Source organism: Camelus bactrianus, chromosome 27 (genome assembly GCF_048773025.1).
Source record: "Camelus bactrianus isolate YW-2024 breed Bactrian camel chromosome 27, ASM4877302v1, whole genome shotgun sequence".
Lineage (NCBI taxonomy): Eukaryota > Metazoa > Chordata > Mammalia > Artiodactyla > Camelidae > Camelus > Camelus bactrianus.
This window is the reverse complement of record NC_133565.1, coordinates 36,479,378-36,495,756: the sequence shown is the minus strand read 5'-3', so window position 1 is coordinate 36,495,756 and position 16,379 is coordinate 36,479,378. Positions and strand designations below refer to the sequence as shown.

The 16,379-nt window shown below is 49.1% G+C and overlaps 1 protein-coding gene and 1 long non-coding RNA gene across 7 annotated transcripts in view; one reads left to right on the top strand and one right to left on the bottom strand.

Annotated features, from left to right (window-relative positions):
• The first annotated feature begins 376 nt into the window (after positions 1-376).
• Positions 377-16,379, top strand: part of KIF23 (kinesin family member 23) — a 25,309-nt gene continuing 9,306 nt past the window's right edge. For 4 of the 6 annotated variants that reach the window (XM_074354000.1, XM_074353999.1, XM_074353997.1 and 1 more), the window contains exons 1-15: positions 377-521; positions 2,105-2,174; positions 3,178-3,306; positions 6,900-7,005; positions 7,242-7,378; positions 7,595-7,704; positions 8,116-8,286; positions 9,577-9,618; positions 10,303-10,415; positions 10,574-10,695; positions 11,918-12,020; positions 15,158-15,237; positions 15,320-15,439; positions 15,658-15,784; positions 16,111-16,269. In XM_074354000.1, the coding sequence (XP_074210101.1) occupies positions 511-521; positions 2,105-2,174; positions 3,178-3,306; positions 6,900-7,005; positions 7,242-7,378; positions 7,595-7,704; positions 8,116-8,286; positions 9,577-9,618; positions 10,303-10,415; positions 10,574-10,695; positions 11,918-12,020; positions 15,158-15,237; positions 15,320-15,439; positions 15,658-15,784; positions 16,111-16,269 (1,600 nt within the window). In that variant the 5' untranslated portion in view covers positions 377-510. The remainder of the gene's footprint in view (positions 522-2,104; positions 2,175-3,177; positions 3,307-6,899; positions 7,006-7,241; positions 7,379-7,594; positions 7,705-8,115; positions 8,287-9,576; positions 9,619-10,302; positions 10,416-10,573; positions 10,696-11,917; positions 12,021-15,157; positions 15,238-15,319; positions 15,440-15,657; positions 15,785-16,110; positions 16,270-16,379) is intronic. The other 2 variants (XM_074353998.1, XM_074353996.1) reach the window with 1 other exon arrangement.
• LOC123616927 (uncharacterized) overlaps positions 12,026-16,379 on the bottom strand; it is a 23,627-nt gene continuing 19,273 nt past the window's right edge. The window contains exon 3 of the long non-coding RNA XR_012502647.1: positions 12,026-13,352. This is a non-coding gene — a long non-coding RNA (uncharacterized LOC123616927). The remainder of the gene's footprint in view (positions 13,353-16,379) is intronic.

The window sequence follows — 16,379 nt, the reverse complement described above, 5'->3', positions numbered from 1 at the left end:
GCGCTGCGACGGCCTGGAAGCCGGCGAGCCTGAGACCGCGCGGGGCGCCGGGACGGCATTGCTCAGCGCGGAGCCAACCCCGGCCTCGCGCCTCCACTGGGCTTCCTGCGCTGTGGGCAAGGAAACCCGCAGTCTCCCCATCGGAAATGGAAGGGCTCTGTGTCCTAATATTGGAGCCCGGCTGCCCTGCGCAAGCCCGCAGCCCCGCGGCTCAGACTGCCCGCGCCCTTCCAGCGTCGGTCGCCTAGGAGACGAGCGCCAATTCCGGCGGAGCGGGCGCATCCCCAAGGCCCCGCCCCTCACCTCCGAGGCCCCGCCCCTTCCCCCGCGGGGGGCACTGATTGGCCCGTTTGAAATGCGCCGGGCGCGAGCTCACCTGGGCCGCCGCGGCGTCTCCGGGCTTCACGGAGCGCCACGCTGAGCCGCCGCGTCCGGTTCCCCGCGTCCGCCGTCGTCGCCAGCCCGCCGAGCCCGGCGTCCCGCGCGTCTGGGCAGCGCGGAGCCGCCGCCATGAAGCCGGCGTGAGTACGGGGCGGGAGTAGGGGGAGCCCGCCGGCGGAGACCCCGCCCGGCGCCCGCTGCCGGAGTCGGGCCTCCTGGGCCGGGGAGTCGGCCCCGAGTCGGGAGAGGACCCGGCTCGGGTGAGCGGGGCGGCGGCCTCGGCCCGGGGACCCCCGGCGCCCGCGCGCTGCCCGCCTTCCGCAGCCCCGGCGGCCTGGGGCGCGGCCACCCCCGCGCGGGCCTGTCTCCTTCGCCCGGTTCCGCGGCTCAGGCGCGGCGCCCCGGACGCTCCCGGTCCTCCGGGCGCAGACGCGCGGCCGCTCTCCCGGCCCCTCGCCTGCGGCCGGGGGCGAGGTAGGCGCGCAGAGCCATGGGTGACGTCGTCGTGATTATCACCGTCACGTCGCTAGTCGTTTGCAACAGGCCAAAGTCGAAGTCTTTATCTTTGGGGGGGGAAATGTTGAATTTAAGTAAACCTACCATAATACTGAGCTTGTTTTATCTGGTGAAGTATGGGAGAGTATTTTAATTTACAGTCCAAGCCAATAATTTCACTTAATTTCGGTGCTACGTGTTTGTCTAGTCCAGATAGATGGGAGGAAGGGGGTGTGGCATGCTAGGGAAACGGTGAAATAAAGTTACCTTTTTCTACTGTCCCGACTTAAGAGCAAGGAATTGCAGTTTGGGGACCACATTCTGCTTGGGGACAAAGGATGACAGTTTTGAGAATGCAGTAATCACTTGTTTCTTGAAAGTAAAGACGTAAATCTTGGTGAAAGAATGCATTCCTCCATCTGCATTTTAATCATTCATTAACCCCTTGTCAGTCTGCCTTGGTGATGGACTGCTGGCACGCCTACGTAGATGCCTTTCGAGATGGGCGTGATCAGTTACCTGTGGAGTTTTCAGATTTGCAGTCTCTGTAAAATTGCTCAAGAAAATAAGGAAGCTGTTTTCCATATAGAACTATAAATAGATGTTTAAAAAAACCAGAATGCAACTGAGCAAATTTTAAAGATCTTACTGGCTTTATTTAACAATTCATGAATCGGGCAGCCTCCCATCCAGCAGGTAGAGAGATGAGCTGAAGAGCCGTAAAAATGGAAGACTTTTCTAGCCAGAAGGGGGTGGGACATGGGAGTTACACTAGCAAGGAGGAGATCGCTAGTGGCCAGGTGAGCATCCGTTAGTGGATGGCAGGGGCCTGTCAGGCAGATTGCCTCACTAGCGCTGACCAGGTGATTCCAGACTGATCTAAGTTTCTCCTCCCAGGAGAGGTGGATTGAGGTACTAAGTCTGATGACCTGGGGCTTAGCCCAGGTGATTCCAGTTTAGCCTGTTGTCTCTTTTAACAAAGCCTTAACAGGTACCTATAGTACCAAGAGCACCTCCTAAGCCAAATTTTCATTACTTTTGGATTACACATGCCACGAACTCTTCTACTACTGCAGTTTATTCTCACTCGTGTTATTTGGGGTATGGTGGTTGGGAGCCACTAAAGAATAATTTTATAAACCCTAGGAGGGTTTTCTCTGAATAGTAGGTGAGGTTTTTGTACGTTAGTGATGCACTGAAACGTGTCTGTGTCTATGTCTATGACCAGGAGAACTAAGACACCTAGGAAACTACCAGTGAAAAAAGGATCCCAGACAAGTCTGAAGGACCCCGTCGGGGTAAGGGCTCCCTGTGAATGTGTGTGTGTGTGCTCTCTTTAATCCTCTTATGTCTTGTGCATGTGCTTGGAAGGGAGGGAGATGTGGAAATGGAATCAAAGAACATTGAGCTAAAAGGCCTGCACTAAATTCTGGAGGCCTGGCTCCAGCTTTGAGGTCTTGTTTCCATGCAGGGTTCATCGGTCCAGTAAGAGGAAGTCTTTGGTTGTCGCCTGCATACTTCTGTGACTGCTCATAATGTGGAAAGTTAGATGATGCAGCATATTCTTTGACTGTCTTGGGGAATCGTTCATCCTCTCTGGGCTGGGGGGAACCTGCTTGGATAAACACCCTCTCCTGTCTAGGACAGTTGTCTAGTGGCTCAGGGCATGCTTCTTGAGGAGAGCCCAGACTCCATGCTCTTGGGGACCACGTTTCACAGAGACTCTGGCACAGAACAGTTTAACTCATATCACGACTACTCAGTCGCATGTGCTCCACTAGTTTCAGGCTTGGGGACTTTTAAAAGCAAATGGCAAACAGAAGAAGGCTGGTCTGCCCTGGGGTCCTCCGGGCCTCCCCTCACTCACACTGAAGTATGTCTGGGCTGCGCTGAGGGAGCCAGGTGCGCTGCACACACAGCTGAACAGGTCTCCAACTCTCACTGATGAAGAAGACTGCACCGCACGGCAGACCTGCCTCTTACTTATTAAGTGTTAAGCTGTCAAGTTTTAATTGACATCCAGTTCCAAAGAATCCTAACAGCTTTTCAAGTAATTCTCATTGTGTGATACGTTACTGATTTTTAGAGAGAGTTTTAATTTTATGTGCATTTAAAATTCTCTCATATCTAACACCTGTTTGCATTTGACCATGAACAAACTGGGTAGCAGGTTTTGGCTTTCATAGCTCTAAGCTTATATGTAGATCTCTTCAATTTAGAGGCCAAATGTTTGTTGAATGAATGAATGAAGAGTCGGAGAAAGTCAAACTTTGCTCCTGGAGCACCTTCTTGTATTTTCAGGTGTACTGTAGGGTGCGCCCGCTGAGCATTCCCGATCAAGAGTGCTGCATAGAGGTGATCAGTAGCACAACCGTTCAGCTTCACACCCCTGAGGGCTATAGACTCAACCGAAATGGAGACTATAAGGAGGTAATTCCTGTTGGAACCAACTGTTGTCACTTGATAGGTTCTTTGCTGAATGGTTCTTCCACTTTTTAAATTTAACAAAATTTGTGTGTTTCCACTTTTTTGAAAGACTTATTTACTTCACTGTAACTACCATATCTAAAGTGTTTCTAATTTCTGGGTCGTGCAGACACACCTTTGGTGTTCTGGAGTAGAAGACTGCTTTCAGAGGACTTCCTGCACTGGATATTTACTGCTTCTTAGAGCATATGTTAGGAATAGCTTGTTGTGGAATGATATGTGACTGCTAGTCAGTTACATACGTATGTAGTTTCATATATGGAGACAGAAATCACATTTAATAGGCACTCCATACATGTATCAATCTCTGATGAAGTGTTTTTATTTGTAGTAAAATGTTAAGCAAAAAGAGTTCAATTCAACAAACATGTGCTAAGCTGGAGCGTGGGAGGAGATTTTCAAAAACGAGTGAGACACAGTCCTTCCTTGCCTTTGTGGACCTTACGACGCAGATGCTAAACAAGTAGCCGTCATAAGTAAGACAGAAGGACAGGTGTGCTTAAAGCAGAGGACTCTGAGTGCAGAAGAAAGGACTCATCCAGGCTGTCCTCTCCTTTCGCGCTGCCTTCACTCTTGTGCACATTGCTCCGGAGAGGCTGCCAGACAACAGCCCAGCAGTGGCCTCTTTGCTGCTAAATGTGATGGCCATTCCTTGTCCTCATTATGGTCCGTTTCTCAGCAGCAGTCTGCTCTCCCCCCCAGCTCACGTTCTTTCACTGGCCGGCCTTTGTGGCTCTGCCTCCTCTTCCAGCCTCTAGACACCGGGGTGGGCTTCACCCAGGGCGCTCTTCTCTATGTGTTCTTTTCCGTGGCTTTAAACGTTTCTATGGTGGTAACGCTGGAATTTTAATCTCCAGCCTAAACTTTCCTCTCACTCTAGGCTTGAACATCCACTCCTTGGATGTTATGTAGGCATCTCAAATTTTACATGTCCAAAAGAACTCTTGATTTTTTCCCCTCTAGATCACTTCCTCCCTTGTCTTTTCTTCGCAGTAGGTAACACCATCACCTGTCTGTCTGCTCAAGCCCAGAACCTTGTCCCTATCTTTCTCTTGTCCCCCTCACATTCCCTCCATCAGTAGGTCCCATCACTTCTGCTCCAGGGTGTATCTTGACACTATCCCTTTATTTGTGTCTCCACTGCCACCACCCTCGTTTGAGCCTGTGCTTAATCACGGAGACCAGTGCTTCTCACACTGTCTGGTAAAGGAGCAGCGGTTTTCATTTCTGATGCACTGTGACTAATACTTCTGTGCAGCTTTGCCACAAGGGTCTGTTGGACGACAGCTGTCGGGCGAGTTACACAGGATGGCTTGTGCCCTGTGCGGTGACACAAGCCCCCTGGTCACACGCTGGGATGCCGCCGCCACGTGACACGGCTGCAAAGGTTCTGAGCATTTGCTCTCCGTCCTTGTAATAACCTCCCTGGACTGGAGACAGACAGCTCTCGGGGGGCTCTGGCCTGCTGACCACACTCCCAGTGGCGCTGACAAGGCTGCTGAAGCCAGCTGGACCCCCTGCTTCCACTCTGCATCTTCTCCTCTGAACCGCTTCCACAGAGCAGCCAGAGTTGCCTTGTAAAGCAGAAATCACATCTCACCTTTTCCCTGTTCAGAACCTTCTAAGGAGTCAGGGTTTTCATGGGCAAAATCCTGCTCAGTCTGCTTGCTGTCTCACCCTCCACCTCAGCCCATAGTGCTCGTCCAGTTCTGCGTCCCTGGACAGGCTGGAATCCTGCCTTAGGGCCCTCCCTCAGCTCTCAGCACGATGACTCCTCGTCTGTGGGTTTCAGTTTAAGTATCACTCCTTCCGGTGTGTCCAGACCACCCTCCCTAGATGTGCACCCCCCCAGGTTCCTCCTGGTCTGTGCCTGCCCACTCTGCGCGCCCTCGATAGCACTTGTGCAGTCTGTGTGTTTATCTACTTGTCTGCCGTCTCTTTCCCTGGGGTCGTAGGTACTTCTGGGCACATGCACCTCATCTGTCCTGTTCACTACTTCGTAAACGTGCGTTAGACATGAACGAATGATGCTTCACGGAGGAGCAGGCCTCTGAGGATGTGAAATAGTTGAGAACTGACTGACTGAATTTTACTTCTTTACCAGGGTTCATTTCAAGGATGTATAAGCAGTATGCAAGGTTTGGGGGGATTCGAAGCTCGCACCGCCTTGTGACAGGGCGGCGCTGGGTGTTGGAATGGAAATGGCTTTGACACTGATTAGCTCCGCAGGCTGGGGCAAGTTCCTGCTTGCCCGAGTCTTCTTCACCTGGAAAAGGGGAGGGTCTGTTCATGAGGACTTGAAGGTCGTCTGACCGACCTGTCGGCACCACCCTGTCTGTCCTTCCAGTTCTTTTTGTGAACTCTAAAGCTGTTTACAGGATTGGAGTAAAAATTATGCAAAGGTGAGAGTGAGCTGAGCTGAAGTAGGTGTGGGGTCTTTAACAAGTTATAAAGTGAGCCATAGTAGTTAACAGTGCCTACATCGGAGGCTGTAAAAGTGAAATGACTCACGGCCAAGCCAAGGCAGTGCCTGGGCTGTGGTTGGTGCTAAGTGTCAGCTGTTATTGCTCTTGTGTATTTAAGTCCTAACCCACACATGTCTCTCTTTGGGGATGAAACTGCTAATTTTAAAAACATAAGGGTCATGATACTGATATCTGAGCAGGTTGAAATTAAAGGGTGTAAAACAGGAAAAAGGGAGGCCTCATGACAAAGGCTATAATCCATAATAAATTCTGGCGAGTACTCATGCACCAAATAACTTAGCCGAGGCATTGTGGAGCAAAACCTGCAGGAAGTTCAGGAAACCCGCAGGGGCAGTTGCAATGTCTGCAACCTAGCAAAACGAGGAAACAGCAGAGAAAGAAAGAACTCCAGTCCCTGGACACCTGGAGTACTTTATATACCCCAACCCCCAATCTTATTTTCCAAGTAGGATTTGGGTGATATTTTTGATAATATGGTTATACTTTATAACAGTCATATTTTGAAAGAGACTTGATAATTGAAATACTGCTTTTTTAAAAGTCACAATTAAAAATAATTATTTCATATTAACTCAGATGAGATTATATTTACAGTTAATTTCTAGTTTTAAGAGAACAGTACATCCAAACACTTTTATATTGCTATGCCATTTTAAATGACACCTTTATAAAGAAACAGCAGAAAGCAGTAAGAGTGTATGAAGTTAGGGTTGAGGATTTTCACGTCGTGACTGAATCGTAATACTTTTTAATCTTGTCACTTAATTAAAACAAAATCAGCCGTAGTCTGTGAAGCATTGGTGTACCTAAGACCTTTCTATATTCTCTTCAGGAGTTATATCTGTAAACATTTACCAGTTTATAATTGGTATAATTTAGGTCCATTTTGACTTTTTTAAAGGTTCCAAGTTTAAAGACTATTCATATTTTTTCTTTGCATATCTAGATCTAAGTGTTCAGAAGAAACACTTGAATATGTTTAAACAGATGTATTTCTACCCTGGATGTAGTAGAGTCCTATTTGTGTGCTGCTTATATTTTTCTCCACAGACTCAGTACTCCTTTAAGCAAGTATTTGGCACTCACACCACCCAAAAGGAGCTCTTTGATGCTGTGGCTAACCCCCTGGTCGAGGACCTTATCCATGGCAAAAATGGTATGATTCTTGGGGTTTTGTTGAATTTTCCTTTTTCTCCCCCTGCGATAAAACTTAAACATTTGGTTTATATTTGGCCTTGAACTCAGGGCTAATTTGTCTAGGTGGTATTAAATCTGCTTTTTGAGCTAGTTAATTTCAAGTGTTTTTTAATACACTAAAGAAATACAAGCGGAAGACTTTAAGATAGACCCCTGTGTGACTTTGAATAGGTGACGGTGACTTGTGCATTGTAGGTCTCCTCTTCACATACGGTGTGACGGGAAGTGGGAAAACCCACACCATGACTGGGTCTCCAGGGGAAGGAGGACTCCTTCCGCGCTGTCTGGACATGATCTTCAACAGCGTGGGGTCGCTGCAAGCCAAACGATACGTAAGTGTGGTTCTTCTGAGTCCCTGGAGGGCACAGGGACCACGACGCCTGTGGATAAAGCGGTATTAGGGAGAACTAAGGCGTCAGATACGTTTTGAAACCTTTAATATGTTTGAATATTAACTGTTTCTTACTTCTTAAATATATATATATATTTTTTTTTAATATTTAAGTCAAAGTCTAAAAGTCACGGTCTGATTTCGCCCCCCCCTTCAGGTCTTCAAGTCTAATGACAGGAACAGCATGGACATACAGTGTGAAGTCGACGCCTTACTAGAGCGGCAGAAGAGAGAAGCCACGCCCAACCCAAAGACCCCCTCTAGCAAGTGAGTGGTTGCGTCTGTGCAGCTCTGGCCTCCAGTGGTCTCAGGCTCAGGGACTGGGGGGCACGAAGTGAAGCAGCTGGTCTGACAGCTGACTCGAGTGAGATCGAAGTTGAGGGACGTCCTTAAGTACGTTTCTTTGCTCAGATGCTCTGTTTGGTTTTGCACGTGCTGCCCTGGAATCACTGTTTAGAGAAGGGGCCGTCCTGGGTGGGAGAGGGTGTGAAGCCTGAGCTGTGTGTTGGGGAGGACGTGGGAGAGCTGCTGGCCCAGCCATGAGTGTGAACAAAGCCACTCTGGGCATTTCTGCTTCTAATGGCAGGTCGTTTGGTTTCCCCTTGGGATCACTGACTTCTAGTGTTGACTTACAATGTATAAGGTGAGACTTTTGGGCTTTTTTCCCCCTGTTTGCAGACGACAAGTAGATCCAGAGTTTGCAGATATGATAAATGTACAAGAATTCTGCAAAGCACAAGACGTTGATGAAGACAGTGTCTACGGTGTATTTGTCTCTTATATTGAAATATACAATAATTACATATATGATCTCTTGGAGGAGGCGCTGTTTGACCCCATAAAGCCTAAGTAAGTAGTGAAGAGACTCCCTCCTCAGCTGCCTTGCTTTGGGGAAGTCACTTCACATCAGGGAGCCTTAGTTTTCTCAACTACAAACGGGGATGAAGCTTGCTTTTGTTTTCAAAATGAAGTATAACTTGTGTGTCGTGCAGCTGGTACTCAGAGTAGTTCTGTTATTACTAGAAATGTGGCTGTGTTAGGAAAACCAGCGGGCTCAGACACCACGAGTAGGATATTCAGCTTAGACTTGGCTTCAGTAACCTCTTGGCTCTGTGCTGTATTCTGGGAAGGGCCTTACCTGTATCAGGAAGCGTCCCTACACGTGCCCTCGGGCTGCCTGTCAAAAACCTGACACTTGACGTGGGGCGTTTGTAGCCTCTCATCTGTGTCTCGGTGATCTGTGCAGAATGGAGCCTAGAGCCATTGTCTGCATAACTCACACTCACAGACCTTCCGTCACTGGTTATAAGGAGTGACATCTGTATTGCTGTCCCACCAGCGTTACAGACTGTCCTTTAGGTTTCCTTGGGTCTTGCCCTGCTGAGACTGAAGACCGATGACAGCCTGGCATCACAGGCTGCATTTGTGCCAGAGCTGATTCTGGAATCTCTAATACTAGGATCTTGTTCCTGAGTTGATGGTTTTGCTCTTAAGCTAAATGATCTTCAGCGTTGTCTTCGTTAGGGCCTGTCAAGACATAAATAATATGAAATCCTGTGTTGTATGTTTAGCTTTTGTGCGTGTATCTAACTGAATATTACTAGAGGAACAGCTAGATTTGGAAAACCATTAGACTGAGAGCAGGTGTCAGTGTATCCACTTTTATTTAAACAATTTATAGACTAACTACTTTCCTATTTGTTTCAAAGTGTCAGTTGTCTGTATCCATTTTCTTAACCTTTGGTGATGTCACTCATTGCTACTAGTTTCATGTCTGCACATGTGCCAAGCTTCTGCTCGATTTGCTCTAAATGAGATGACTTTCTAAGGCACCACCTGTCTTGGTTTTATTAGGCAAAGGAAGACTTACAAATGTGACTTGCATGCTTCATAACCTCTATGGTAGCTCCCTGATTAAACTCACAGAATGCTTATTTGGCACTGAATTCAGAGTTTATTTGTTAGGGTCACATTTAACCTGCTTTTTTTGAGCTGGTTAAGGTTTATTTTTTAATACAATGAAATATTACAAGCAGAGGATATCTAGGGTACGACTCACTGTCACGTACTCTGGACTGAGCGTGTTGCCGTGGGATGGCTGCTGTGGAGGCAGTAACTGACCCCTTATTCCCTCGGTAGGTGGAACAGCTGCAGCACGCCCGTGAAGAGCACGGATTTTGTGTATGTGACGGGGCTGGTCTTGTCTTAAGGAGAAGGGTGCAGTTATACTAGCGGTTGGCATCTGTGGCTTGTCTGCATGTAGGTGGCTTTTCATTGGCTCTGGCCTGGCTGCTCCCTCTAAGCCCCTCCTTGCTTCCTGGAAGATCCGCCGTTTACGGAGTCCTGGTGGCTGTAGATGTCTCTACCCCCGCCGTTCACCAGGCTGAGGCCAGACAGGCAGCACCTTTCCCATCCTTAGCCCACCACACAGACTAAAACTTGACTGGCCACTGAAAGGATTGCCACTCCTGGTATATACCAAACTCTTTCTGAATTTGCTTTTTGTTGACACTGAAGTCAGAACTAGCTCTGTCTGTCGATCTGTTAAAACCAGGAAAATGCTAGATTTTGATGCTCACCCTGTGCATGTGATGGTGCTGTCCTACGACTTTGATCGCTAATTGTTTAGTAAGTGTCATTTCGTGTGCTTTGTTAGAACAAGTTAGAGCAAAGCTTTTAAAACAAAATAGATTCCTGTTATGTAACTAATCTTGACTATATTTCCTTATTCCTGTCCAAGTGTAATCTTCCTGGAGTCTCACTCAGGCTTATTCCCATCATGAGAATGGATGTCACGCTGCCTTGTCTTAAGTTGCAATATTAGTATCGTGATTCAGGAAGCATCGGTGTTTCTCTCTCCCGTAGGCCTCCACAGTCCAAACTGCTCCGGGAGGACAAGAACCATAACATGTACGTTGCAGGGTGCACAGAAGTCGAGGTGAAATCCACCGAGGAGGCTTTTGAAGTCTTCTGGAGAGGTCAGGAGCGGGGCGAGAACCACAGATGTCTGAGATGATACACATAACCCTGAAAGCTGCCACTCCAAGTTGACAACAGTACTTTTTGGTTTGGTAGAAAGAATGTACACTGAAATGACTGGGTTCCGGTTTGACCAATGATTTCTCTGTCACCATAGGCCAGAAAAAGCGACGAATTGCTAACACACATCTGAATCGTGAGTCCAGCCGTTCCCACAGCGTGTTCAACATTAAGTTAGTTCAGGCTCCCTTGGATGCAGATGGAGACAATGTCTTACAGGTAAACTTGTAACTTGCGGAGTTTTTCCTGTTCTCAATCCTTAATTTTTGGAATTAGGGTTAAATCCTAGAGGTTTCATTACAATGAATATTACTCTAGAATTAATATATGCGTAGGTGATGACATTAAAAATTGTTTCGTTAGGAAAGTTTTGAGAAACTGGTTTTAAATCTTAGAACCTAGAATTTTGCTGTGAAAAAGGTTTACAAACCTTTATAAATATTTAATAGAGGTGATTAAAAAAGAATATGTTATGACTCATTGCTTTATCTCTGAAGACTTATTTTGTGTGTGGAAATTCAGTTAGTGGTTGCAAAACGTCGGCAGCGAACTCCCCAGGGCCGGCACAGCCCAGGAGCGGCCAGGCCTGGATCACTCTTCTCTTGGCGGACGGGCCAGTAGGCTCCCATCTGCCACTCATGCTTTGCTGCTGGCTGTCCTGGCACAGGGCGCACGTCGTCAGTAGTGGCATTTGAGCCTGAACATAGTCACTTAATACCTTTATGCTGTTAAAGCGTTGCTCCATTTAAAACACATCACGAAGGTTTCTGGGTAGCAGAGGGCACAGCCTGGCCCTGAAGACCGCCAGGGTCTGAATTCTGATTCCGAGTCGTTGCAGTCACTGACTGCAGTAAACGCCTCGCAGAGCCGTGAGGGTTGAAGGAGGTAGCACGCACAGCTTAGTCCAGTGCTTGGCTTACAGTCAGCACTCGAGGAACGTCAGCTAGAAAATGCCTGTGAGTTAAGCCTCCATGTATCTGCTTTCCTTTGAGTCACATCTTGTGTTATGTCAGCGATGGTCTCTTGACTTCCTTATAAAAATTACTATAGTATTAGGAAGCTCTTAGATTATAAAATTATTAGCTATCTGGTTATAGAAATACTTAGGACAGCCCTGCTGTGGACTGTTGGGCAGGCATTCACCGAACCCCTGCTGAGTGCTAGGCACGGTGCAGGGTGCTGGAGATGAAGGGGTGAGAGGCAGGGGCCCTTCTCTCCTGGAGCCCACAGGCTCACGCGGAAGACCAGGCAGGGGCAAGTAACCGCCACTGTCATGAGGGCGGGCGTCACGGGCTCTCAGCAGATCCTCCCCCAGGTCACGGGTCCTCTGCCCCTCCTGTACGTTTTGTATTGTGCAGACATACTCCTAAGACTTGATTTGAATATATTTAAAGACACTTATGACTCAGTTATGTTACTGGCATTCTGCTCTTCCTTTCAGGAAAAAGAACAAATCACTATAAGCCAGCTGTCCCTGGTGGATCTCGCTGGGAGTGAGAGAACTAACCGGACAAAAGCGGAAGGGAACAGACTACGCGAGGCCGGTGAGCGCGCGCGGCTCCGTCCAGCTGTGGCTTTGGGGCCCTGTGGGGCCGGTGCGTCTGCGCACCGATGGGTGGCTCATGCGTGACTGTTCGTCAGTTTGACAGTTTGGAGGCTGAGTGGTCAGTGCTTTTTTTTTTAGTTACGCTGTTTCCGTATTGATACATTACAACACACTGATGTCTTTAAGAATGCGGAAAAGTGACTAAAATATAAGTTATATTGGCAGTTTTTTATATCTATGGCTAGTAAGCCAGTACTGGGTCCCTTAAATTAAGTGATTTCACATTTATTCCAACATTCATAGTGGTAAAAACCAGCTTCTGAAGACAAGAAAAGTGAACACAAAAACCACTCAAAAGGAGACCTGTATGGTCTTTGCTTTGCTTAACTTTTCACTTAGTACAGCCATTCATGGCATGTTGTGTGTTAGTAACGTTTGTGGAGTGCCGCTGTGTGACAGGAGCTGAGCACGGACACGAAGGACAGAGCCCTGCCCTGGCGTCCCGGCTAGTGTGTGTAGGGGGAGCCGGGGCGCCTGCGCGGAATGTGTTGTGGGGGGTGACCGCCCCGTCCAGCCCGGGGCTGTGCGCGAGGGGGGCTCCGAGGAAGAGCTCAGGGAGCTGATGCTCCAGTTGAGGCGTGAGTCTGAAGAAGGGCAGGATGAAGGGCATCGTCCCTGAGAAGACAAGGTGGCGTCCAGGCAGCCGAAGCGGAGGGCGTGGGCTGCTGAGCCGGGAGGCAGGAGAGCAGAGCGCAGCCGTGAGGACGTTGTTGAGCCTGCAGCTTTTCCTGAAGGAGCAGTGGCGGCTGCCAGTCACTAAAGGACCAGTGTGCGCCGTGCTGTCTGCTGCACGTGGGCTTGATTTCTTGTGTCTGCTTCTCAGGACTGTGTCAGACCCGCTTCTCAGATGAGGAGATGGGTCGGGAGAGGCCCAAGTAGGTTTCCCACGGTTAGAGCCTGATTCAAACCCAGGCTGGTGGGACTCTCAAAATTTGTGTCTTTCTGCTGTTACACAGCCTCTTAAAGTCAGCGAGGGTGATTGGTCTTTTAGAAAGATCATTTTCCCAGAGGCAAGTCTCAAGTCTAGAGCGCGAAAGGAGTGGGAGCCTTCTGTAGTGATTCCGACGCACGACCGTGTCGCCTGGAGGCAGAGGTCGCCCGCAGTGAGAGCTAGTCAGGAAGTAGGTCCACCTGGGTGTGGAGAGTCAGGGGGAGAGGATAACACGACTCAAGGAAACCTCGATGGAGGAGCAGCTGGAGGTGCAGCGTGCGCAGTGAAGATTTTTGTGTTGGATGTACTTCAGCTTGTTCAAGTGCAGGTGCCTAGTCCCTGGATGCAAAGGAAGGAGAGGGATTTGACTTGAGGGTCACAGGTTTCGGTTTTGCCAGTAAAGATGTGACTGAAACAGTGGGGGAGATAAGCTGAGGGCAGAGCCTCGAGGACAGTAAATCCCTGCGGTGACTGCTTTGTAGCTACGTGACTAAACACACACATTACACGTGTGTCTAAGAAGACCGAGCATCTGGAATCCGGGTCACGAGGAAGGGTTAACCTTGATGGGAAAGCAGCTCAGCTGGATTGGAAGGAGGGTGGGAGCCTGAGGGTTCTGACGCTTTGGAGAAAAAACCAGAAAGGACTATTGTGTCCCATCTGGATGAGGAACGGGGGTGCCGGAAGTTAGGGGGTGAGACTAGAGGAGGCGGCGCGTTGGCTGGGCACAGGACAGCCTTCTGCGTGCCAAGGCTCAGGGTGTGGCTACAGTGGTAAAGACAGAAAGGCTGACTGGGCTCGAGGGGGTCAGGCCCTCTGGCGGCACGAAAGAGTGCCCCTGCTCACAGACCCCAGAGTGGCCAGGAGCTGGCACGTCCCAGGAGCATTTATTTGCGGGCAGCATCGAGGAACTAGGAAATGCTGCTGCTCCCTCTGCTCTCCACTTTATAGGACTTCGGGCTTTAGAAACAAGCAGGTCTTCCCAACAAGGCTGCGGGGAGCGCCTCCCGTCTGGGGGACAGAGGCGGGGCGGCAGGGCTCCGCCTCGGGGGCGGGTGAAGCCTGCGGACCTGCTCAGAGCTGTATTTTAGAAGTGGGACATGAAGTACAGAAGGAAACCAATTAGCCTGAAATGCGCTGTTAAAAGTCCACGTGAAACCTTTGCTACATAGTAACGTGTGCTTTATTAATGCCCTAAAACCTCACCAGCATGTCTAACAACTAGGGAAGTTTGAAGTAGTAATGAACATAAATATTTACTTCCCGTCCACGCATGCAGACTCCCTGAAATGCACCCATGGACTCCATGGGCCCCAGGCTAGGAACCCCTGGCCATCAGGGAAAGAGACAAACGGGTCACTCTGAGAGGTCTGAGGACGTGGGAAGTCTGTTAACGGGAGACTGTTAACGCGGTTTGAAAAGGAGGAAGGACACTGGGGGCTGGGGTCAAGGAAGAGGAAACACAAATCATGGACCATCAGGGAGGTACAGATAAGCTCTGAATTTTGAGAGGTCTCCAGGAATGAAAGCCTGGGGGAGTTAGCTGACCTTAATCAAGGTCCCAAAATGAAAACAATGTTTGTGTACTTTTGGGGTCTGTGCAGGTGGAGCCTCCAATACTGGAGGCCCGATGGGTCTGTCAGACCTGCCTTGACTCCGGAATTCAAATGAGCAGTCAGGACTAACAAGTGAGCGGCCCAGGAAGTCCCTGTCAGATACAGAGGGGACAGGCCAGCCGGCTCCTGAGACACCTGCCCGTAGGAACAGGAGCCCCTGTGGGAGCGGGGGGCCCTCAGGATCCGGGTGGAGCCAGCTGCGGCCTGCCGTGGTTGTGCTTGCGAGAAAGTATTTACCGTGAGGCGATTAAACACCTGCATCTAATGTACTCTGGGAGAATTTAAGATCTGGAAGAAACTATGGCTCCTGAAGTATGATGTTGCACTCAGTGGAGAGTCTTCATGGCAGAATCCCCGAAGGGTGGTGTGTACCTGCCAGATGCGGACAGCTCTTTAAACTGAGCCACTAAAATCTGTCATTTGCAATTTCCATCTAGTCTCATGAAGTAGGAATTTTACAGGCAACCAGACCACGCTTTAGCTACTCCACTGTTGTCTTTAAATGTCTTCTCTGCCTTTTTCCATCAGGTAACATTAATCAGTCACTGATGACGCTGAGAACGTGTATGGAGGTGCTGAGAGAGAACCAGATGTACGGGACCAACAAGGTGAGCGGCAGCCTCTGGGCGTCTGTGGGCTTTTGTCTGCGTGCGCTCTGCCTGACGTGCTCGGATTTGGACGTATTTACAGATGGTCCCGTACCGAGACTCAAAGCTGACCCACCTGTTCAAGAACTACTTTGACGGGGAAGGAAAAGTGCGCCTGATCGTGTGTGTGAATCCGAAGGCCGAGGACTATGAAGAAAGCTTGGTGATTTTAATGTCTTTATCCCATATAAAGTCTTTACGTCTCTATAGAGAAAACAACTACTTGGATGTGAAGAATGGGATTCTGAGCGTTTTAAAACCTGACACAGAGCCGTTAGTGACAGACGTGAACTACTGCCCCGTCCGTGACCGTCGCACTGACTGGCTTCTGAAGGGGGACTTGGGTGTGCTGGTGTGTAAAGACTCTGTTTTGTATCCTAGCAAGTCATGAGGTTTGCAGAAGTGACCCAGGAAGTTGAAGTCGCAAGACCAGTAGACAAGGTCATATGTGGTCTGACGCCGGGGAGGCGGTACCGACACCAGGCCCGCGGGGGCGCCGTTGGAGATGGTATGAGCTGGTGCTATATGTCATTTGCCCACTAGTTAATCTGTCTCTTTTTAAAAACATCTATTTCACGTAAGAGAGCTGTTTAATTTCCTTTCCCCTTAGAAACAAGTGCAGAAAAAATCTGAACCAAAGTATAAATGAGACTTCTTTTGTTATATACTATATGGAACACTTCTTTTCCACGTTCCCTTTTTTCTAACTCACTTTTAAGGAGGTATTATGACCGCCATGGACACTTAGTTGGGGCTCTTCCCATAGTGTTAGCATTATCTGAATAAGCCCTTTCTCTCCTGTGTAACTTTTTATGACTTTATAATTCAATACAGAACCACTGGTTTCAGAAGTGGTTTTACAGAGCTTTCCGCCGCTGCCGTCCTGTGAGATCCTGGATGTCAATGACGAGCAGACTCTCCCCCGGCTGATCGAAGCGCTAGAGAAGCGGCACCGCCTGCGGCAGATGATGGCCGACGAGTTTAGCAGACAGGGTAAGCGCAGGCCTGCCTGCAGCCGCTGCTCCAGACGTCTGCGGGGAATCCGAGTTCTGTGGTGGCGCCGGTCTTCAAGTCAGGGTTGCCTTTTCTCTGTACTTAGCGGT